This window comes from Streptopelia decaocto (genome assembly GCF_964273445.1).
Source record: "Streptopelia decaocto genome assembly, chromosome: 3".
Lineage (NCBI taxonomy): Eukaryota > Metazoa > Chordata > Aves > Columbiformes > Columbidae > Streptopelia > Streptopelia decaocto.
The window spans coordinates 45111857-45135631 of record NC_138656.1 but is presented as its reverse complement, the minus strand read 5'-3'; the positions used below and the strand labels follow the sequence as shown (position 1 = coordinate 45135631).

The window sequence follows — 23775 nt, the reverse complement described above, 5'->3', positions numbered from 1 at the left end:
GTGTCAAGAAACACGTAAAACTCAGTTGGGAGTCGGTTAAGGCGGGTTCTTGGCTCTGGTGCCGCTCTGCCAAGCTGAGCCAAGTCATTTCCTGGTACTCCCGGCCCCGCAGCGTGGGAACACTCCTGCTTGCCCCCTTTGGAGAAGACGGGACGGGCTGTGGGAGGCGAGCGCTACGGGCTGGGGCACAGCGGGGCCGGGCGGGCATGGCCGGGGCTGCAGCTGGGGACTCGGCTCTGGATCCCTCCGCCTGCCGGCACGGAGGAGCCTGCCCTCACCCAGCGCGGCTGGGGCTGACTCGGGCCCGCTCAGCCCCACGCCACCGACGGCGCTGACACCGAAACGACCTCGTGGGCCGTCTCCCTCTCTCCCTCGCCAGCTGCGAGGCGGAGGGGGAACAGCCGTCTCCCCCTCCCGGGAGCGCCGGGCGAGTGATGCCGCCAGTGGCTGCCACGGGCGCTGGGCGTGCGGGAGGCGGGGTGTGCGGGGCGGCGGCCGGCTTTTATAGGGAGCGAGGGGAGGCGGCGATTGCAGGCGGGGAGCGGAGCAGGGAAGGCAAAGGAAGGGGGGGGGAGGAGGAGGAGGAGGAGGAGGAGGGCGGGGGAGGCGGTTCCCATTCCCATTCCCGCCGTGCGAGTGCGCTCGGCTCGGTGTGTGCGGGGCTGGCGGCCGGCGGGGTAGCCATGGCCTCCATGGCGGCGGCGATCGCCGCCTCCCGCACGGCGGTGATGAACGGCAACCGGCCGCTGGACGAGCGGGAGCGCAAGCGGTTCAGCTACTTCTCCTCGCTGAGCCCCATGGCGCGCAAGATCATGGCGGAGAAGGAGCGGATCCGCGAGCGCTACGGGCCCGAGTGGGAGCGGCTGCCGCCCCGCCAGCAGGACGAGATCATCGACAAGTGCCTGGTGGAGCCGCACGTCCAGGCCCGCTACGCCGCCCACCGCGGCGCCGCCCGGCCCGCCGCGCCGCCCGCCTCCTACCCCAGCCTCCGCCTCAACACGGGCCAGAAGGTGGTGCACTTCGGCGACGAGGTACCGCAGGGGCAGGGGAACGGCGCCGCCGGCGGGGCTCGCCCCGCTCCGCTCCCCTCAGGGCCGCTGGCAGTGCAGGGGGGTCCGCCGTGGCGGGGCTGGGGGAGAGGGGCGCGCCCCGGTGGGGTGTCCGCAGCCTCGCTGCGGCCGCACGGCCGCCTCTGCCCGGCTGTGCCGCCGCCCGGGCGGCGTTCGGCTGTGGGGAGGAGCGGGCGGTCCCAGTCGTTGGCGACGGGGGGAGTTGCCCTGGAGATGGACGGGAGAGAGATTTATTTCTTTTTCTCCTCTCCGTGTCTGTGCAGGAGGGTGGGATGTTACACTGTAAGCGGGGGCACTTGGTCAGCCCGTAAAAGCAGGAGAGGCACCAAATCGGAGTTTGTCTGAAACAAGCAGCAGTAACTGTGAAGTGGGTTTTGCAAAACGGGGGCTTAGAGCTGAGGCCGGTTCCAGCTGCCCCTCCAAGCCGGGCATGGCCGCGGCCAGCTCTGGAAACAGTCCCTTGCTGAAAATGCGCTGTAGGGAATGTTTACACTGAGTTAAATCTCTTCCTTTTTGTTTCTAATTTTAGACACAGTTAAAAATACAGCACTGAAAACATTCTAGCTCTTGGTATTTTTGACACCTTAAAAAATGCAGCCTGTTCCATGTCACATGCCAGGAAAAACAAGGGTGTGGGAAAATAGATGGCAAAAAGTATGGATTTTGAAGGTTCTGAGTGCCACCTATTTAATGGTGAAGCATGGTAGCCTTTCTGGAAATGCATAGGTATAAGGGTACAAGGTCCAGAGGAATGGGTCATATTAATGAGTGTGATCCCTCGAAGAGGTAGGTCTAAGAATCCTTGCAAAGACCTGATGGTGATCTTCAGATACTGGATGTCTCTTATATTCTTTATGTGATTTCCTTTGTTTTGTTTTCTGTTACATCTTGGTATAATTACAGAGCCGACATCTTTCACTATGTTCATATAATACCTTAAAGTAACCTATCGTTAATGAACTGCATGGCTTCTGCCAGAAAAAAAGAATCTGCTTCTGCACTTGTAATTATCAATCCAATTTAAAGAGAACAGTGCTACTTTTAGCCTCCTTGCCAGTATCCCTTGCAATGGTATTTGTAAGGAGCGTTTGAAGCACTTTTAGATTCTCGGCATCATGGTTCCCAACCAGCCTTATGTTAGAAGAAGCTGCTGCTTGTGTTTCACCTGTTAGGAAAGTGTGACAATGTGCCATACACACATGGTATATGGAATTAGAGAACATATGGTCAACCTCAAGTTTGTGTAGTCTGCAATACCAGAAATTCTGGAACTCTTGGTGAAAAAGAGGTATAAAAGGATGGAAGGCAGCAAATTGGGTTGTGCAGTCTTGGAAAGGAAACCTAAACCTGAAGTTAGTTGCAAAAGGATTTAGGTTCATGACTATGGAAAGTTCAGCTTTCCCAGTCTCAGACAGCTCTGTTGTGCTTTCTGCTTTGAATTATATGGATCTGGAAGAAAAGCAAGCATGTTTAGGTTGTTGTGCTCCACTGTATGGAAATAGTCATTTCCTGCTTGACAAAACTATAGCTAGGGAGTCCACCTGAAATTTGGCAAGTTGTTTTCTTTCCCCTCTTCCCCCGAAATACGGCTATGATACAAATAATGTTAGTGTTTCTGTAGCCATAAACTAAAGAAAGCATGGTTCATCGAAACACTTGGAAACATCTGCCTTAGCTGACTTCCTCCTTGACTTCCAAACTGGAGTTAATATAAATCATAGTTCTGAAGAAAAGAGATTCCACTTGTTTTGGCATCTTCCATTTCCATTTTAGTTCTTCCAATTGCACTTTTGAGCTTTGGAGCTTTTCCTGGCTCCTCATCTGATAGCTTCCTCTCCTCCTGCTCCCTTGCTGGCATTCGACCTGATTCTTGGACATTTGCCCTAGCTTGGTAATTGTTCCTCCTTGTCCTGCTGTTACAGAGCCACTCTGGCTGGTCTCTTGCCATTTTGGTTCAGCTTTCCAGGCTTGCAAGTGCTTTGCTTACGGAGCTTTATTTTCTTATTGTCTTCTGGTCTGACAGCTTACTGAGCTGTACTACTGCTGTCTTTCTAAGTTGTAACTGCTGCACATGCTGTGGCCACCCAGCCCTCGCTCAGGAGGCAACTAGATTGGTCCTGGCTGCTGTCCCTGTCCCATTGTGTACAGTGTCCTGTGGCAAGAAAATGGAGAATAGTCTGCCTACCTCCAAATCACTTGTCATGCTGCAGCTGTTTCAGTGTGTTCTGGTCTGATGATGTTCTTGCTGACACCTGCTCCAGAGGATTCATGTTTCCAGCCACATCTCATCTTCCCTGTTAACTGATGTTGAAATCTGTAGTGATCTACCTGTGCTTGCTTAAGCACAGCAAGTTGATCTCTTTCACCTCGTGTTCTTTGGAGGACTTGGGAGAAAGCAAAATAAGGATGAAAGCTGAAGATACTGATTTACCTGTCCAGGACTCTCACCATTTCAGTCCCACTTTCTTGCATGTGACTATTTTGATAAGGTGGTTCAGAGGATATATGTAGTGGTCTTATATCTGTGGACAATTGGTTCCCTCTTCTTGCCCCTACCATTTCCCATATATCTTTTCTAACACCAAACTCATCTTCTGAACTTGTAGCCCAGGAGTATGAGTTCTCAAAACATAAGCATGTCTTACATTTCTAAAACACCTTTCAGTATGCTGGCTGTGTGGGAAGGCTGTGACAGAAAACAGATGGGCAGTAAGAGGACCATGGCATCCTGTAGCCATGATACAGTCATTTTGTAGTGCTGGAGCGCTGAGGCACCATGTGTGACTCCTAGCAAATGCCTGGAGTCAGCTGAGCACCATGGCTCCTCTTATGTTATCTCATCCTCCTTGTGGCATTGCCAGTCATGGAGTTAATCACTGAAGCTGTACGTGCACTGTGAATGCAGTTCACAAACGGGATTGGAGACAGGACACCAGAGCTGCTTTTTTAATCTGCTGTCTTGCTGTCAAAGAACTCAAGGTGTTTTTAAAAGTGTCAAAAAGCTTGATGAAAGAAGTAGAAATACAGGAACCGGGCTCCCTGATTCTCCAAGCAGCATTTCTCTCCAAAACCAGAGTTGGGTTGGGTGGCACCCAACACACTTGGCATCTACCTGTGCGCACCACACTTTCATGGTGAGGATGCCCACAACTGTTGACACCAGCCTTTATGTGTCCACCATCATGATGTCAAGTCAAGACTGCCTATTTGAAACAGACCCCAGAATACACCAGCTCAAGAACTTTGATGGGGTTGCAGGCCTTGGTATTTTTTAATACCTCCTCCTTATGGAACCAAACATCTCTTGCCTCTATATCTTGTTCTGTGTTCTGGAGTCATGTGGTCTAGATAATGCACATATTTTCATCTCTTCCAGGCTAACAGGGTCATTTAACATTCCCCTGAAAGAAACTTTGTCCTGTTTGCTGAAGATTGACTTGCTATTGCACATGGGCCCAGCACCAGGAGTCTGTTGCTTCACCATCATTTCCTGTGTCTAGACAGCCTAGGCCTTCTGGCAGAGGGCTTTTGGATGCTGCAACCCTCATGCAGATCTTCCTCTTTTCCAACAAGCCTCCAGTTGGCATTTCTCCATTTATATCCAATGCCATAAATGATGAGCCATCATGGGGGAAACAGGTGGAAAACCAGCAGTGTGTGAGAGGCTACCACCCTTTGATCACTGTAGTTGTCAGCTTGTGTTAAGCATCTGATTTGATGTCATTTGATGCCACTGGATCCTCCTCATTTAATCCAGTGAAAGGTAGTTAAGATATTCAGTTTACAAGAAGTTCTCACTCTTCTCTTAATACTGTCCCTCTGTATCCACAAGTGTGTGACATACACATGGATTTAAGGTCTGATTTTTCTTTTTAAGGGATATTGAGTATTTGAGTGGTACTCAGCAGCCCAAAGAATTGGACTTGAAATAATTAAATTTTTCATTGAAGAAGACACCATGTGCTTTAGGAAGCGGTAAACATTTTATGTGGAGGAAAGACAGATAGCAGTTCAGTTGGCTTCATTCATCACCTTTTAATAGGGAAGCTTGACTTATCTACCTGAAGGCAGATACGGTATTTGTTTTGCTTAGCCTTAAGAACTTTGGCACCAAGCCAAAGGATCGACGCTTTTATCTCCTACTTAAAAATGCTTTAAAGCAACAAATATTCGATTTAGCAATAAACTTTTAAGTTGGGCCTGTTATAGATTTGTGCTCTTTAAAAAATGCAAAATGCAGGGCAGCTTTTGAGTGCAGTTAAATCCCAATAACCAGCAAGTCCTGTTCTGGTAACACTTCTGAGATGCGTTTGTTGGTGGGTTTGTGACTGCCTGGTTACTCTCAGCTGCTCAGAGCAGTGCTCATGTCAGATACGCTGGCAGCAGATGGTGTTTTGCAACAAGCTGCCTACATACAGCAAACGTAGTTTGTGATTCTTTTTTATGTATTCTGCAGCTGGTTGTTGAAATCAAGTGTATGACTGGATTTTTGCCCCTTTCTCTCTCTTTTCTTTTTTTAGCTATGAAATATGTTGCATTAGGCTCCATTTCTTACAAATAGGTTATTTAACGGTGGTGAACAAAAGTTTATTTATTTGCCTTCTTTTTGGAGAAGACTGTGTTGTGTGCTGAAAACAAAAGCTGATCAGATATGGATTTCTTCTCATGTGTTGATTATAAAAAGCTTTGAAGTATTTTTCTCTAGAATTTCTACTTTTAGTTTACTTTTGTGAATATTAAAATAGTTGATACTTTTGCTCACATTTTCTTCAAGTGTGTGAGAACTTGTTTATTCTACAGAAAGCAAAGTTATTTCTCAGATTTTGTTGGTGCTGAATATGAATCAGGTGCATCAGATGGGAAACTGTTGAACTGTGTTGTTCTCCTTCTTCAGTTGGTCCTCTGCATGTCCTCTGTGTGAGGCACAAACTTATTTTCCTTCCCTGACAAGGGACATAACTTGACAACCATCCCCTTCATCCTGGCTTTAAGTACACTTCAAATAACCACAGACGTCAGCTCCTTGGAGCTTTATATCCTCAAACCATGTCTTACGCTGTTTTATCCTTTACTGGATCTCAGGGAAGAGCTCTTGAATGTGGACAAAGCTCCTCAGAAGTACTAGCTCTGAGGTGTGCTGGGCTGTGCGGCCTGAGATAAAACAAGCCATCCTTTTAAGAAGGAAAGTCTTTAGTCCTTGTCTTTCAAGGAACTGCTCCTGCCTAATAAGTGTCTACTACTTCCATCTTTTGAAGTAATCTATGGAAGTCTTAGATTTTGTCTCTTACAAGAACTTTTAAACAACTGGTACCAAAATACCATTAATTCATTTCAGGAGCTTTTTGTCTACCTAACCTGAAGGCTGAGGTTACAAGTTGAGGTGCCAAGAAGTGCAATGGTGGTTGAGAAGACATCAGATTCTATGAAGTGGGAAGTTGACTTGCTTCATCCTGTAGGGAATGATGTATCCTGGTGTACAGCAACCTCATACCTTTACTCTGCTTTCCCTGTGCAGCTTTTCTGCCCCTCCGCAGGCAGCTTTTGTCAGCAGGGTTTGTTTGCAGCAGCAGTGTGATTGCTGAGTTGAGGATGTGCAGGGAGTGTTGGGTGAAGAAGTGTCCCTTCCAGTGCTGTCTACACTTGACTCAAATACAGGAAAATAAAGAACTTTCTATCTCCGATTCAGGATGAGGATGGTCTTGGCTCATTCCCAAATATAAAACTGGTCCACAGCTGGTTTGCATGTCCTGTAAATGGGAAGAAGTCATAGTTCCTTTAAACTACTTGGGTAGGTTCCACTGACAGCTATGCCTACATGTGTGGAGCTTTAACATGCTGTGATGGCATGTAGGAATGTTACACTGTTTGCTGGACTTTATTTCTGTCCTTTGTTGAAGTTGAGTACTGATCTGTCCAGACCCCATGTGGACAGAAGGTCCTACGTTGTGTGTGAGACTCAATCCAGTGGCTGGACTCTCCCGTCTCGTTTCCCTCCTGGATCATGATTCCTGTCATGCATGCTTCAGAAATGAAGTGCCCACTCCACCAGTTTCAGAAGCAGAGGATACAGTCCTAAAGTAATTTTGAAATAATTTGACACTCACCTGCTGCGAGGTATCCCACCTAAGTGTTGTGGCATTCCATGTAGTCAGCAGCAGTCCACAGTGCACATACTGACAGAAGTTAGAACGGATGCTAAAAAGTAGACTTTTACTCCCTTTGTTTCCTTTAAATGTTAATAAATATGAGTATCCATTTCCTGGAATGAGAGAACTTGTGTTCTTGGCAAGAATTTCCTGTACCCAATTTACTTTTTGGACAGAATGTGTGGTCCAGCAGAGCCCAGACCTTTCCTTTTAGGAGGTTTCTGATTATCCCAGTTATTTTTAGAAGCATGGGATCACCCTCATATATACCACAAATACTTTGGTGCTAGAAACCTGTTGTTTCACAGATGGGTAATAGTTGGAGAACAACACATTTTAATGTGTAGGAGATGGTTTCAGACACTTCTAATTGTGATTTCGTATCCCTTGGCCAGCAAAATCTGTCTAGGGTGAAGTAAGAAATGGCAGATCAGGAAAATGCTATCAGATGTCTGAGAAATATATTTCTAGAAAGGCAGAGGTCAGAAATAAGAAAGGCAGTCATGGTAAGATGTGGAGTTCCCATGTTACCTTGGGACATGGTCTAGTTCTGTTATTCTTTGAGCAGCCTGAGTGGGAAACAAGCACTCCAGGTCTTGTTCTGTTCTCTCCTTCCTTGCGTGGTCACTCCTGGCATCCGCTGTTCCTACTCCAGTTCCTCCCCTGATGTTCTGGGGTGGCCAAGCAATGCTGTACTCAGTACAGAGGATGTGACTTGGTACCTCTACCAGTGTGAACATCCAGCGTCCAAATTAGTCTTATTCGTGACTAAGAGAAGTGCGATCATTGTTCTGCTGCAAATCTTGAACAAACATGAACAACAATTTTCTTTTTTTCACCCCTTCTTTTTTTTTGATGTGGGCCGCATGTATTTCTGGAGGGCGTGCTGCGAATGAAGAGATTATCTAAATTTCTCAAGTTGGGATTATTTGCAGAAAAACAACTTCTGTAAAAAGCTGTTTCAGCTTGGGATTTCACTCTGGTCATCGTGTGGTTCTTTCAACAGCACCAAATACTTATTTCAGACTGATTGTCATTGAAGTGGTGCAATGATGTGCCTTGTCAGGGTTGGATCCAGCTGTGGCTCGGCCTGATGGGCGTGCAGCTGTTTTGCTGGCACGTGACTGCCCGGTTGCACACATGCTCGGTGGTCTACGCACAGGAGGAAATGGGACTTTATTTCCCTAAGGCCCCTGCTCCTCTTGGTTTTTCTGTCCCTGTGTGTTGCTAGTGTCTGCCAAAGAAAATGCCTAGTAGAAAACTGGAGATATAATGTGTTTTAAAGCTATTTGTAGAGAAACCATTTCAAGAGGTTTAGACCAGGTTAAACCTTCATATATTTTCTAGGTTAAATTGGTATGCTAATAGATAATTTCCCCCCCCAGAGAACTTGCTTTTAGTCAGTCTTCAACTGTAATCATTGCCATCTCTAAGTAGTGCTCTCACTTTTTAGCTAGTTCTATGATAATGGTTGTTATGCTTCCAGCAATGAAACATAATGTCATTTTCATATGATGCTCCTGAGCAGGTAAAGCTGCTCTGCTGATTTTTAGTCATTCTTGAATTCTATTTCAGGACATAACTTGGCAAGATGAACACTCGGCTCCATTCTCCTGGGAAACAAAGGTAAATATGCAGCAGTTTTATTTTTAAAGTTCGTTTGTCATTTAATATAAAAGCACTAGCAACAGCATTATCTTGATTTTGAGACTTGATAGACTGATGTCATATTTATTCTGAGCGCTGTGTAAAGTGACTGTCCTGCAAAAGAAACAGGGCTGGTGTGCTTCGATTTACACAGAATGTACTTCATGAACTAATGTTCTGGCCTCAAGCGCGGGTGTAAAACTGATTCAGTCCAAATGATCAGATTTTTCATAGTAAACTTTCCAAACAGCTTTCCATGTCTGGTGAGACCAGTGTCTCAGGCATTCTATGAGCACAACGCCATTTCATTTTTGAAGTCAAAAGTGTAGTAGTTAGGGAATGGGTTGAGAAAGATACAGATATCTGGTAACTTCCTTGGATTTTTTTTTCTTAAAGCCTGTCCTATGCTTAATCTTTACATTATGTACTACAATGTTATGGAATGTGTTAACCTGAGGCTATGCTGCAAACATTGTCTCATTTCTTCTCCAAAAGGCAGCTCCTTCAAAAACGTTTTTCTGTGCTGGATTGGTTTTGGGGTGGGTGGGTTGTTTGTTTGTTTGTTTTGTGTTTTGTTTTACTCTATATCTGGTATTTTGTTAAAGTATTATTTACAGTGGAATTCTCATAAGGCTAACACAGAGCCAGAGTTCCCCATCTTTCTGAACCTGCAGTGTGAAGAAACATAGTTGTACCATGTTTCTGGTGGGAAATGAAGTTTAATTCTTTTTGTTGAAGAAATATGGGAGAAAAACCTCAGTTCATTGTCTTTCTGAACCGGGTATGGTGGGCATGTTAATTTAATCACGTTTCATACTTTGTGTTTTCTGGCTTTATCTGCCAGAGAAAGCTGCTCCCCCCTCTCTTTCTTTTATTTTTTTTGCCCTTGAACTGAGTAGATAATCATGTATGAGCTTATGAATATAATCTTAGCCTAATGCAGAGTAATTATTTGGAAATGCCAGTGAATACTGAATTAATCCAGTTGACCCAGCCCTAGACTTGTTGTCAGCCTTCCCGGCTCAAGGTCACTGCCTCTGGCTGGCACCCCATCTGTGCTTTGCAGATGCTGATTAACTTGATGTGGCTCCTGGGTCCTTGCAGCCTACAACGCTGCAGTTTAAGAGAAAGCATTGCTGGTCTTCACTTGCCTTAAAAACCCCCTTGTAAGCTGTGGTGGTTCAGGAGCCAGTGGAGAATTTCCTGTGGTGGAAGCCAGGTAGCTCAGACAAGCCCTCCTGTCTTTCAGGACCCCTAGAAGAAGAAGCCACTGGCTTTTAGTGTAATACTAAAGAGGCATTTAGAGTGCGTGTACTCGGGTGAAGCTGCCAAGAAAAGAATAGTAGTGGACCTCATTGACAGTGAGGTGAAATCAATCTTGTGTTGGAAGCAGTGATGTTGTTGTCTCTCTCCTACTTTCTAGTGCAAACCCCAAAATTCAGGCTTCGAAACATGGCAGCTGTAGTCGTGTTTCTAGGCTCTGTCTTGATAGGATTTTGTAAGTTCTGAATACTGAAACTTTCTTGAGCTAGTGCTTTCTGTAATGAACTGGCTAGTGATCCATGATGAGATGTATCTGCACTCAAATGGATTTTCTTTATAACTGATAGCCATCTTTTATTTTAAATGCTTGTATGTCTAGTAAAGTGTTTTTCAACCCAACCTATTGCTTATCTCTTGCTGATTAAGATTATTTTTACTGTCTTCATGGTGTCTTAAAATGAGGCACCATAATGGACATCTAGTTTCATGTGTTTCTGTAATGAAAGAAGGGTCGCAGAATGACATGGAAACACTAATGACTGCTGAAGAAAGGTGGGATGGGGAGGAGGTTACTTTTGAATTTTGATTTGTCTCAGGTAATCAAGCTGTGCTTCCCTCTTTCCAACTCCCTCCACAGAGTTAAAAGCTGTGCTTCAGCTGTACATTGAAAAGTTGCATAACCTTTTCCTTTAGCAAAACTCTGGATAATCCATTTTATCCAACTTTAAAGGGTGTGGGTCAGTTGGTTTGTTTGGATTCCTCCTTTTGTTTTTTCCCCAGTGCCTCATATTGTGTCAGTCTTTCAGTGAAATCCTTCAGCTGCTGAGTCTTCCATTTCTAAAGGTGATCTCACTCTTTGATCTCTTCCCTAACCAGTACTTTAATGAGATAATATTGCAAAGCAATTTCTCCATGAAGTTTCCTTCCCCAGTCGGTCCCGTATGGGGAAGCAGTGAAGACACCTGAATGAGCTGTTTAGTAAGGTTGAAATGTTGTAATGCACATTTAGTGTCGTGTGAGCCACATCTGTTCCCACTGTTATTTTAGGCTGTCAGGCTCTTTCCATTCCATGAGCCGTACCTCATGATGGGTTATTCTTTCCATAATATTTTTTTCCCTGGCCTCCCTTTCACGCAGAGTTTTTGTTTTGGTTTGCGGCTTTTTGCACATTATTTCTGTGATGACAAAACTGCTTTGTTCTTTTGCAGCTTTGCATGAATGTGCTCTGGCTTACCCTAGGAGGGGGACGTGGCACTCTCTGCTTTTCCAGACAAGGAGAAAGCGGAGATGCAAATCAGTAAAACCAATAGGCTTGGGTTTTTTTTTTTTTGTTTGTTGGTTGGGTTTTTTGTTTGCTTGTTTGTTTCATTTTTTAACATTGAGACTGTAAGAATCTGAAGCAGTAAAATTAATATTTGTCTATAACTTACTTCAGGAAAACTGAGAGGGTAGTGGGAAGAGGGGAGAGCTTGTTTCCTGCAGGTTGGAGCCTCTCTCAGCTGTTACAGTGATGCCAATGGCGATTCCAGTTGGTTAGGTATGGACAAATTTTTCTCCTGGTAGCTGGTGCAACGGATTCCCTAATATTCCGTGGCTGTCAAACTTAACCAGAGAACAGTGTATTAGACAATTTAGATTGCTGTCATTTTGGGCAGATCATTGTTGAAGGGCTTGATAACTTCACTTCTGTCAAAAGTAAACTTTCTGCGTTTTCATTTTAAGCACAAATGTGAGATATGGCTTAAGTCACTTGTATCACAGCAAACACTTCCATGATTATATCCACCATTTTTAGCTGTTTGGTGTATATTTGAAGTTCTTTAAGAAGGCAAACAAAGCAGAAATACAGTGTAAATTGCTGAGTTAGCTGTTAGCATTAAAATACTAATATTTTTAATAGAAAACTGTAGCACTTCTCAGCAGTAAAATGACTCTGGAAGCAAACAGTTCTCATTGCACTGCAAATAAGCCGATATTTTAAAACCAGAGATTGAACTGGAAGGAGTGATTTGGTTCATGGGTGGAGCCCTCATAAACATAACACGTCTTGAAATGTGGGTTACGTTTTTAACTGGAGCTAAGGCCAGGTTTATGAATTTAGGGCATTCTATTTATGGGTTCCAGTTTAAGTGAGATGAAAGCTGACATTTTGGCTGAGCTGGCCTTTGAGGTTTCTTGGTTTGTTTGAAGTAAAAATTCAGTGAAACTCAGCACAGACCCCAAGATATAAATGGAAAACAAGAATCATGCCTGGGTTTGGAAATATAATTTCTCTGCAACTCTTCTCAAACTCAGAACTTTTAATGAATTTAGTAGTGGACAGAAAATACAATTTCCATCTGCCACCTCAGCCAACACATTTGCTGCACAGAGCAGCGTCTGAGTCAGTCGGAATCTAGTTCCAATTCATGCTATTAACTAATGTCAGTTTCATTCCAAATGCTTAAAATTTACACATGTGCATCATGTTATCCATGATACAGGTAAAATAGTTGTGAAAGTAGCTTTTAGAGTATTTTTTTGTACTTTTTTAATTTAAACTCCTGGATTTTTCCTTCTTCAGCTCTCTTCTACTTTCAACAGGCCCTCAGATACTTGTTGAAAAGAGAAACCTTCAAGATGTGTTTAAAAACAAGCAAACAAAACTCAAAGAGAGTGTCAAGCTTAAAACCCTTCAATAATCTCGTTGCTGCATCCCTGTCTGAATTCCCTAATTACTTTGCTATAGAAGCAACCTAATCCTAGTGATGATTTAGAAAGAAAAAAATTATGTTGCACTTCTAAAAATGTGGTTTGCAAACTGTTTTCTTTATCTAAAACTAAAAGGCAGTCTTTAATATCCTTCTTTGTACAAGTCCTGGTTGGTTTTGTGCTTTGTTTTGATTGGAAGAAAGTGGCAGAAAACATTTTTTTCCCCTCCTTCCTTAGCAGCCTGGTATTAAAATTGTTTTTTACAAACTATACTTTGGTGTGATTAATTTTATCAAGCTGGCACAAATGGCAATGCTTCCCTGGAAAGAAAGAAGGATGATGCCTGAGGTTTGGGGTTTTCTATTCCCTTTTTGATCTAGACAGTGGATATTTAAAACAGTGCTGTAAGAGTACTGTTGACTACTAGTTTATGAGAAAACCAAAAACAAACAAAACAGCTTGCAGTAATAGTAGCTGTGTTCAAGGTTTATTTCAATCTACGTGGCCAGGTGTTCTCAGCTGAGGATTCAATTACCTGCATCAATCTTTAGACAGCTGGTCTTGAGCCTAAAACCATGTACACACCAAGCACTGTCAGCATGAGTTTCTCAGGCTGGCAGCTAACAGTGGCAGAGCAGAATGCTGTTCTTAGCACTGAAGAGTAGATCATGAAATTTCCTCCAGAGCTCCACGCTTTGTATCTTTGGCGGTTTCTGGTGTTGTGTGGACTAAAATTACTTAGATGATTTTTGAGTGCTTTGCTCTATTTTTGCCCTTGTGTTTGGTCTCTGCTGACCTGAAGATTTCTTTCTGACTCTGAAAAGATCCTGAAAGCACCCACTGTGTGCACAGGAAACAAAGCAAAAACTGCAGCTACTTTGGGTCACATATTTATTTTGGTTTTGTACACTCAGCAGGGCAAAGTCATTTTCCCAGTCATTTTAAACTTGGCTTTCTTACCTCTGCATGTATCAGGCTGTGCTTAAAACAAGTTGCTTTTCTTTCTGCAGTCTTTGTCTCAACAATTTGGATTTTTCAGGCTGCCAAACAAAACAATTTCTTTTGGCTGTGTTTGCTTGACTGTTTAGTGAAATACTACACATTCCTGATGAGTGAATAAGATGCTTAAAAAAATCCATCCTGGGTCCTTTGTGGTCATCTTGTTTTTAATATAGACTTATGAACTGAGACCTGATTTTATATGGTATTACTAAATCATTACATTCTCCTTTAGAATACATTGTTTCCCATGAGTATATACAGCCAGTATTTTGATTTGCTGAATTTTCCCTGCCTTGAGACTGAAGTTATGTCTAAATTTTTTAATCCAATAAATAAAATTCCTAAATACCTTAATATAGCCTTCTTAAGGAAAGATGGACATGCAACTTCATAAAATCTACAGTTTTGAATCTTACTTATATTTATTAGAAAGATGATCCAAGACCTACTCATCCTTTATTTTAATCCTGCAGTCAGTTGAGACCAGAGGGATAAGACTGAAAAGAACACAGACTTCTAGGTTTGCTCTGCCTGAAAATACTGCTTCATGCATCTTGCACGTACACTCTCTCTGCCCCCCTCTCTCTCTTAAATGGGTTGAAAATGATTTTGCTCTTGCAATATCTTGGAAATGCTACTGCTGTTAAGAACTTTTATTTGAATGCTGATGACTTCTAGAAATTGCTGTTGGGACTATACCAGCTTGTGTGTAAACTCTTGAGACTTTCTGGGCTTAATGGTTCCCAGAAATACAATTTGAACAAATGGTAGGAAAAATGAAGTATTTTTGGTTTATTCCTTAGGTGGGCAATTGAAGTCCAGAAACGGCAGCTCATTCATAGTCATACAAAAAACCAAAACCAAACCCATGAAAGCAGCTCGGGACTGAAACCCTGAAACCCCCTAGAATCCCAAACTGTGCCGAAATGACAAATCGCTTTTGACCGTCAAATCTTAGCGAAGTGTTGAGTGTTTGTAGCCGGTGGAGCACCATGGGGGCGGTTCGGCTGCCGAACGCTCAGGTGCACAGGTGATTGCAGCTCAGCCTGGCTCTGCCTCTGCCCCGGGACAGGAGACACGTCGCCCTTCACCGACCTGCTGCCGTCATCGCTTTGGCTACGGCAAGGAGAGATGTGCGTCAAGATGCCCTCATGACTGGCAAATCTAAAGGAAAGGGAGATTTTTTTTTTTTTCGAGGGGGCAGGGACGTGAAACTGTATTTTAAATACCATTTCCTTCTCTTTCCTGCTGACCCAATTGATTGCCAGTTTGCAGTGTGATGTAAAAAACTGAGAGCGGGACACTAATTAAACTCTCATGTCTAGTGTCTATCCGCTCATTAGAACATGCAGAAGTACTCATGGCTTAGATGTCGGCATGTGGGGTGTTACACACATGGGTCTTCTCCATCTCTGCAGTAAATTTTCTACTCCTGCTCTGATTTGGAGGCAGATTATAGTATTTTATTACCAATTTTGTGGTGTGAAAGATATGGCATATTAATAGTTTTCTTTCATCAGCTGTATTTCTTAGGGGTTCAGACATTTTAAGTAACCTTGAAAGTCAAATAGAAAAATTTTATGTTGCAAGGAAAATAGAATAATTTGTGGCTGGTCCACAGCAGTTCTCAGCTTCTCAAGCTAAATGCTAGAGGCAGAATTATACATCTGACCTCTCAGGGCTGTATTTATGTCACGCCAAGAGATGGTGCTTTCAGAACCTGTGGATGTAGTCTTGTCTTCTTTGTTTTTCTTTAGGGGAGAAAGCAAACTCCCGAAGAAGTCTTTTCATTCAGGTTAACCCCGTGTCAGGTTATGAACTGTTTAATCTCCAAAGTGTACCGTGACACAAATATGTAATCTTAAAAGTCGCGTGGTTGTGTCTTCTGGAACGGCAAGGTACACCTCATGGTCTCTATTCTAAAAGGACAAAGAGGGCATCCTCACCAGAATGTCCATCCACAAGCGGGCTGGGAGGGGTACACCTGCCTGAAGTTGTGCCCCAGTGCCACACTCTTCTCTACACTAGAAGCTGTCTGCTGCTTCCAAACCAGACTGCTGAGCTGACACTGGAACCCATGCAAAACAACATAAAACATGACCGCAGGCAGTGGCTTTTGCCCCACAGCATAAGAACTTCTAGAGGCCTGGCTTTGCTTGTCTAGCTTGCTCATACTGAAAGGCAAAACCTTGGTTTTCCTTTTCCTAATTTTTGTTCTAACAGACCCCTGCTTCCCTTCCCTCAGTGGTTTTCCTGGATTTTGTTTCCAACACTATTCTGGCGTTTCAGGGGCCCCTCTGCCCTCTTGGCACTGACCTTCCCTCTCTCTTGGGTTGGGGGTTAAAGGAATCATTTTACTGAACCCGATTGCTGCTGTGGTGGCCTTGAGCTACTGTCATCTCCAGTGTGAGCCCTGGGACAGGCTACTCAGAAGAAGGCAGGCTGTTGAAGGATAGAAAGCAGCGCTGTTTTAATTCCTATATGGCAAGGTACTTCAGTCTTCCAAGAGAGTTGTTTGCTTTTTTCCTTGGATATTAGAGAAGCACAGGTTTATTTTATATTGTGTTGTGGGTTTTTTAAGCAGGGATTTTATCAGTTCTGGACTGGTAAAGCATCTTAACTTCAGGGTGGTTAATCTCTATTCAGTAGTGTTGCCAAATGAGCTTAGGGAAATAAATCTCTATATTTTAATATAGGGAATAGCAGTAACTGTAAATAATCCTTAACACCATTGCATCCATTGTTTGTTTATGCAGAATTTATCTAAGGAAAAGTTACCTGCTTTTAACTTCATGTCATGACTTTTGTTTAAAAAGAAAAAATAAATTGGAGTTCTAATGTTTTTCCTCTTAGTTTTTTGCAGGCAGGGTGGGGTGTTGAGCTGTTTGGTAAGAGTTGCATGTATCCTTGCACTCACCTTTTCTAGCTGAGCTATAATTACTTAACAGCTTGTTTATGTTCTGTATCTTTTGATAACATAGTATATTCTTAATGAAAACACAGAACTTGGTGCTTCCTTGCCTATAATTTAGGGAAAATATCTAATGTATCTGATTCTTCAGGAACTTCAGATGTTAGTCCATGAATCAAATTCTGTGTAGTCAGCTGCTGACTGTTTAAAAGAAAAGTTTTATAAATAATCAGTTGCTGAGTTGTTGTTTGCACTTTGATGAGAAGCTTCTGAATATTAAATACTAGGCGGGTGAGGCCTGCCAGATCTAGAGGCACTTTGAACTTGACATGCACAATAATGTGGCACTCGAGATCAAACACTTCTAGTGAAAATGATATGCAACTAGGACTTGTTTTAGACCCAGGGCCATAAATGCTATTGTGGTTTTATTCAGGAAAGGCCAGCTAATGAAGTAGAAAGGGGAAGACATGACAAATCTGTAACGAACTTCAAAAGTATCTATTAACCACTTGTAGCAAAAGGTAGTATTTGAAATGTCCTCTGAATTTTTTCAAAACTAATCAGGCCCATAACGACAACACTGTTGCTCTAACAGTAAATGTTTTTTTTTTTTTCGTTGTTTTTCCATTTTACAAACAGAAGTCTAGACATTAGGTTGTTCTTTTCTGGCACTTTCTTTCGTGCTGCTCTCCTAAATACAGTAACACTTATGTGTCCCTCACAGTTAAAAAAAGGCTTAACTTTTATTAGCCTAAAGAATGTCCAGCTAGTTGACAATCAAGATTACTGAAGTGGTGGTGAGTAAAATGAACATTTTGAAGTACTGTTCACTTTTGGGTGGCTTTGCAAGATCTGTATCATGCTGTAACTGTGGTTACTTGCTTCCTTGACCCAGTGTTACTTCTCAGAAATGAGTACAGCTATTTGCACTGCAAATAAAAACAAAACAAGGCTGTGGCACAAGTGAAGAACTGGTCCTGCTGGAGTTGTTTCTCTTCCTTCAGAGAGGCATTAGAATTATAAAAAGCACTTATCTACGCATACCCATTACATCTAATCCTTTATCTTGGAAGTAGATGGAGTTGTGACATGTCCAGCTATTTCAAAGACCATAATGGAAGATTGCCTTTTAAACTAAACTGTAAAGCTTTTTTTGCTTTGTATTTTCATGTGAAACGTCTATGGTTTTTAAAATGCATCCACAACTGTTTTGATCTTTCAGTGCTGCTATTTTAGTGGTTTAGTGCTGTGCACGCTATGCCCTCCTCTGTTGTGTGGCACTAACTCAAACATGATTGCGTTGTCTGACTCGTCTGCAGCAGGTCTAGGACTCTTAGGTTTGCTTGCAGTTCAGACTTTTAAAAAATGTTATTTTTATGTAGCTGCAAAGATAGGCATGTATGGAGAAAATAAGTTAGCTTTGCTGTGGTATCTGCTGTCTGGGAGTGCCTAGCCATGGGCAGAGTTGTTATCTATATGCATCAGGATCTGAAGTTCAAAACTGTGTCTTTGTGAAGGGCTTTGAAATACTGTTTGTCTTTAACCCTGAACAGAGTCAGATGGAGTTCAGCATTGCATCTCTGTCCATACAAGAACAAGGTGGTGCTCAGTTGCAAAATGAACAGAGGCAGCCCGTTAAAGCAGCACCCGGAGTTCAAGTCCCTAAATCTTCTCAGGCCATTAAGACCCCTGGCTCCGATGGGTTGATAGCATCCAGGAAGGAAGAGGAGTCCTCTTTCTGGAAGATAAATGCAGAGCGCTCCAAGTTTGAAGGAGACAAGTCTGAGTTCCAGTCCCTGACCCCTAGCCAGATCAAGTCCATGGAGAAAGGAGAGAAACCCCTTCCCTCTTTTTACCGACAAGAGTCTGCTCCAAAGGAGACGGCAAAAGCCGAGAAGCCCAGCGTAACTAAGCCGGAGAAGTCTGTCACCCCCAGCCTACCTTCTGTATCTCTCGAATGGGAGAAAGCTCGACCCACTCAACTCCCTCCTAGTTCTCTAGATGACTTCTTTTTTCCTGACCCACCACAGGACCTGGCATCTTCTAGGACAAACAAGGAAGATACTGATGGTACTATACTTACAGATACACAAATGCCTGGACAGGTAAGGATTGCTATATCCACTGTCCTTAGATTTTAGAACTGTATAGCACATTGAAATCTGACAAGGTCGCTCTGGAAGATTAGGGATTCCATAAAGCATTAAGCCATACCTAAGCTTGCTGGATTTTTATCCTGCAAATTTAAAGGAGTCTACTTAACTGGTGTGTTAGCTGTTATTGTTTGTTTCAATAAAGTATTTTTAAATGTAGTAGAGTCCATAAGGGCATCATGTAAATAAAATACTAGAAATACTGACATGGCATCCAGTGGCTGACTAACAAGCAGCTACCTAGCAGCTTGGGGTGAAGAGCTTGCTATATCAAGTAAAAGAAGCTGGATTTTGCTGTTGTTTTTTGTTTTGTTTGTTCTTGAAACAGCAAAACACTTAATGGAAAAAAAATAAGTTTTTAACTTGAAAAGTAGATAAAATTGAGTGTAAGATACTTTATTGGTACATGCAACATAGTGGTGAATGGCAAACTAGTTTCTCAGCTGTTCTAAGTGGTAGCCCAGCAGCGACTTGCCAGGCAGCTGGGCTGCTTTCAAATGTATTTTGTCTTAAAGTCCAAAGTGGAAATAGAATGAGCTTCCAGAATTAGCCTTCTCTACTTTTTTTTCAGTACAAAAAACCCCACCAAATAACCCAACAACAAAAATAGCCTTAAGCAGCTTGATAGCCAGTTGAAACTATTTAAAAAACAGATGCTGATCTGTGAGAAAAGAAAGGGAACAGCAGGTGAGGGAAAGAAAAGGAAGGGATCTGAAACTGGAAAACTGTGAAGTAGAGGAGTGGGTCTTCAAATGGAGCTTTCTGTACAGAATCTGTACAGAATCTGTAGCATCACTGGCATACACCAGACATATTGCTGGACATCTTCAGCATATCACATAACTTTTTCTCTACCATATTTTCCCAATAATGATTGTTTAGATTCCAAACGAGATGATGTAAGGTCAGAAAGATGCAGAATGAGGTAAATATTTGCAAGAGAAGTAAGTGGTAGCACTTAAGACAGAACCATACTTGAGCCACTTCAGTATTTGGAGCCCTATGCTTAGTTATTTTTTTCTGAAGCTAAGACATAATGCTTCTTGAGCTGTTTTGCTACAAATGGTGACCACGGTAGTCCTTTAATTTTAGTTAAAGGCTTTATCATGTTTTTCTACAAATTAATGGTTTGTTACAGTTTTAATTCTTTTGTGAATGTTTTCAAGCTAAGTGGAATAGTTTGAAAAGCCTGATTTTTCTCTCTGTGGAGAAACAATCCTCCCATGTCAAAATGTGTACACAGTAGCAGAGAAGATAGATAGGATGACAGAATTTTCTCTGTTTCCTCTTTCTGGATTATCTTCCCTGTTCTGGGGGAGAGAGCCATGCTGGAGCAAGAGAATACAGAGTCTCAGTTGTGTCCCTTGAATAGTCATCCTGAACACTAAAATCACCTTAAATATCGTGGCTGAGAGTGCAGCACTGCAGGAGTCAGCATGTTCTTGATAGCCTAGTGAATAATTTGTCAACAAAGTTTAAAATATCTGATTTTCTGGAAACAACTGGCTGTCCTTGCAACAGGCAGTTCATTGAATTACTGATGCTTACATTCTGTGCTTGTGTCATTCTCTGCAATTCCAACTCTAGTCTAAAAATTGATCTTTATGAGTTTTTCCATGAGGAAAAAAAATAACATTTTGCCTGCAGACCACTACAAGAATTTTTGGTTTTGTTGTTGTTGTCTGGAATTGCCTTTTTGGTCATTGTGAGTATTTTTCTCTATGTCTAGCATTTTCTGGTGTAGGTTCTTAGGTATCCTAGAGCAAGGTGAAGAACTTGAAATGTTGTCAGACAACATTTTAAACTTTCTTTTGTAGATAGGCTGTCAAGTACTGAGTTTGTAATACCATAATTAACAACCACCTCTTATCTCTTTTTTTTTTCCTTTGCAGACTAGTACAAGCAATGTTATCTTGAAGACTGGCTTTGATTTTCTAGACAACTGGTAAAAGATACTTCAAAATAGATCAAACCAATTTTGGGGAAAGAGTGGAACATCTTTCTCCTTGTATGTTAATTTACTAGCATTTGTGTCTTTTTCTAGAAGTAACTTTCAAACTCTTTAAGTGTTGCCTTTGTATAAACTTTTGTAATACCATATGCATTTTTGGTTTTTAAACAGTGATAGAAGTGTGGTTTCATTTGGATATTTTTTTTAATACCTGTTAAAATTTTTGGTAGCTACTGTGTTGAGAGAATGGGGGAAGTTACCGTATACATGTTAAAGAAAAACAAAGGAGAGTCTCCATATCCTCAAAATGGAACCTACAGGACCAGATTGCTGTTTGCAATCAAAACCCTGCTAGTATGACTTATAAGAAATAGCGTTGCACATGCAATGGTTCCAAATAAGCAAATAATTCTGTACTTCAGATGACTAGCAAAAACATGTGAAAAATAAGCATACAGAAGAATTGCATTGATTTCTATATTTAATTTAGTTTGAAAGTAGCTTTTGTACCACTTATTTAAAAAACACTTTTCTTTTGAAGGGGGCAAAGGCATTGCCAAAATGAAGGACTGTGTTAGTGCCCTACAAATCTGCTAAAACAACACAAGAGTGTTAGGAAAATGACCTGGGGAAGTTAGAGGTGTTTCTGGTCTTTGGATTAAAGACTTGGGGGTGGATGGAGGGGAACGGGATGACACCTCATGAATGGGAACATCTGTCTTCAGGGAACATGAGCCTAATGATGTCACTGCCTCCTTGCTAGAGCATAACTCTTCATAGCAGAAGTGCTGGGAGTACAGCACCGGGAATTGCTGGAGTGTAGGTTACCTTTGTGTTGGGAAACCACTGTGTTTCTGGGAGGTCATAGCAGTACAAGGCTTCTTTGATTTTTAAGCAGCTTATTGTCTCAAGGACTCATCAACTTTGGTGCTTTTTCTTCCTTGTGGGTGCATCCTCTTCAGCATTCAGCACTGGGGTTACCTTTGTTCCTGCGGTGCAGAGAGGCAACTCCAGGTGGCCCTTGGCAGCCTCGCCTCCAGCTCTGCTTTCAAATGATCTTTGTTTGGTGTTTAAAATGTAGAGAAGAAGACTAGCTGTTGTTTGAATCTGTCGTCTCTGAAATGCAGCATGATTTACACACTGACTCTCACTGTGTTTACCTCACCTTGAAGCCTTAATTCCCCCTACGCACAACCAGTGACTGGTCTACTCCAATGCCAAAGGTTTAACCTTTCCCTTTACCTCAGCAATAGTCCCACAGCATTTGTTTGGGGTAGAAGGCAAAACACAGGGCTCTAATGGGTCTCATGGGTCCCAGCCAAAGCTATAAGAAGGTCACCATCTCCTAGACCATGATTGTGCTAGGCTTCTCGTGGATTAGCACTTGACATCTGGTTCAGTGCCAGGGGCAGTTAAATGTGCAGAATTGGATGCTGCAGGATTTTCTTCTGGCTGTTACAGGAAGACTTTGAGGTGTCCTGGAAGAATCCTTACCTCTAATTGGTGTGCTGCTTGCTCTGAACAAGCAGAGGATGCTGATGGAGCATTAAAAGTTATGTATTGATCGAGGAAAATGCTGTAAGCTGTCCCCTTCCCTTCCTTCCCCCGCAAAAGAGTAGAACCGCCAAGCCCAAAACCTCCAGTTTTTCTGGTGTTTCCTTAAAAGGTTTCTTAGCTCAAGGGGAAGATTGCCATAGAGTATAAGTCATTGTGTAGTCTTATTTATAGACTTCTGAAAGCTTCTTTACATCCTTCCTCAGATGTACAAACTCCTGTACTTGTGGATATTTTCTCTGCATTCATCAGTTCAGAAAATACTTGTTGTTTCTGCCAGCCTGGACTTTACTGCTGGTTTTTTCATAGCTGACCTTTTTTAGCATTTGCTGTAAGCATCCAGCATTAATATACTCAGAACAACTTTAGCATAAATTCTTTAGGTGTATAATTATTATTGACTTGCACCTTCTTTTGAAAGCTGACAAATGTTAACTCTGGGGTTTACAGTTACTAATGAATCTATTTTTTGTACATTCAGCTGCTGAAAAGTTATTGAATCCAACATGAAGATGTGTGTGCTAATCTTGCTTTAATATGGGGAGATCTGAAAGCAAAGTCTCCTACTGTTGAGGAGTGTTACTTTAAACCTCTGCTAAATACATTAAAGCTTCTTAGGGAAAAACCTGGGCTGCCTGGCTATTCCGTCGGCTAACTCAACCCTCACACACATTGGGACCAGCTGGTAGAACATGCTGCAGAACTTTTTTCTTATCCTGGTAGGTTTTTCCTGTGCTTGGACAAGAGTCGATTCTCCTTCTTTCTTTAATATGTTTTTATTAAACATTCTTACAAAAAAAAATTGTACTTGGTCACATTTTATATTAACAATGTTTTAATAAAGTCACTTTAAATAGAACATTCAAGGGTTTTGTGTTTCTTTGTGTATTGTCCTTTACACTCTGCTTTCCTCAGTACCTTTTGAGTTGTTTTGAGCATCTTGAATCTGCCTGAGAAGCAGCCAAGTATGATCTGGTCTAGAATTTAAAAACTGATTGTCTCAGATCAGAAAATTTAAAAAAAACATCAATCCCTGCAGCTGTTCTGCAAGCTTTTAGGTGAGGCTAATTGGGGAAGTATCTTTGCTTTATCATTTTATCTAACATCTGGAGACAGGAGGGGATTTGGGACTTCTATAAAGACTAAAATCTATTCATACTTCACTGTAACAGACTCAAAGCTAACACCACCTGCCTTCCCAATGTCTTCAGGTAATCCGAATCAGTATCTGGATCAATATTGCAGGAGCAATTTGAAAATTGCATGTCGTGGTTTAACCCTAGTGAGCAGCTAAACACCACGCAGCTGCTGCTCACTTTCCCCAGGCAGGATGTGGGAGAGACTTGGAAGGGTAAAAGCATAAAAACTCGTGGGTTGAGGTAAA

The 23775-nt window shown here is 42.4% G+C and overlaps 1 protein-coding gene across 1 annotated transcript; it reads left to right on the top strand.

The window, feature by feature from the left end:
• Nucleotides 1-595: 595 nt before the first annotated feature.
• LOC309438562 (uncharacterized protein C1orf198 homolog) lies at nt 596-23250 on the top strand. The gene is made up of 4 exons (XM_082050144.1): nt 596-1031; nt 8792-8842; nt 18287-18838; nt 20779-23250. The coding sequence occupies exons 1-4, from the start codon at nt 684-686 to the stop codon at nt 20833-20835; spliced, it is 1008 nt and encodes a 335-aa protein (XP_081906270.1). The 5' UTR covers nt 596-683; the 3' UTR covers nt 20836-23250.
• The last annotated feature ends 525 nt before the right edge of the window (nt 23251-23775 follow it).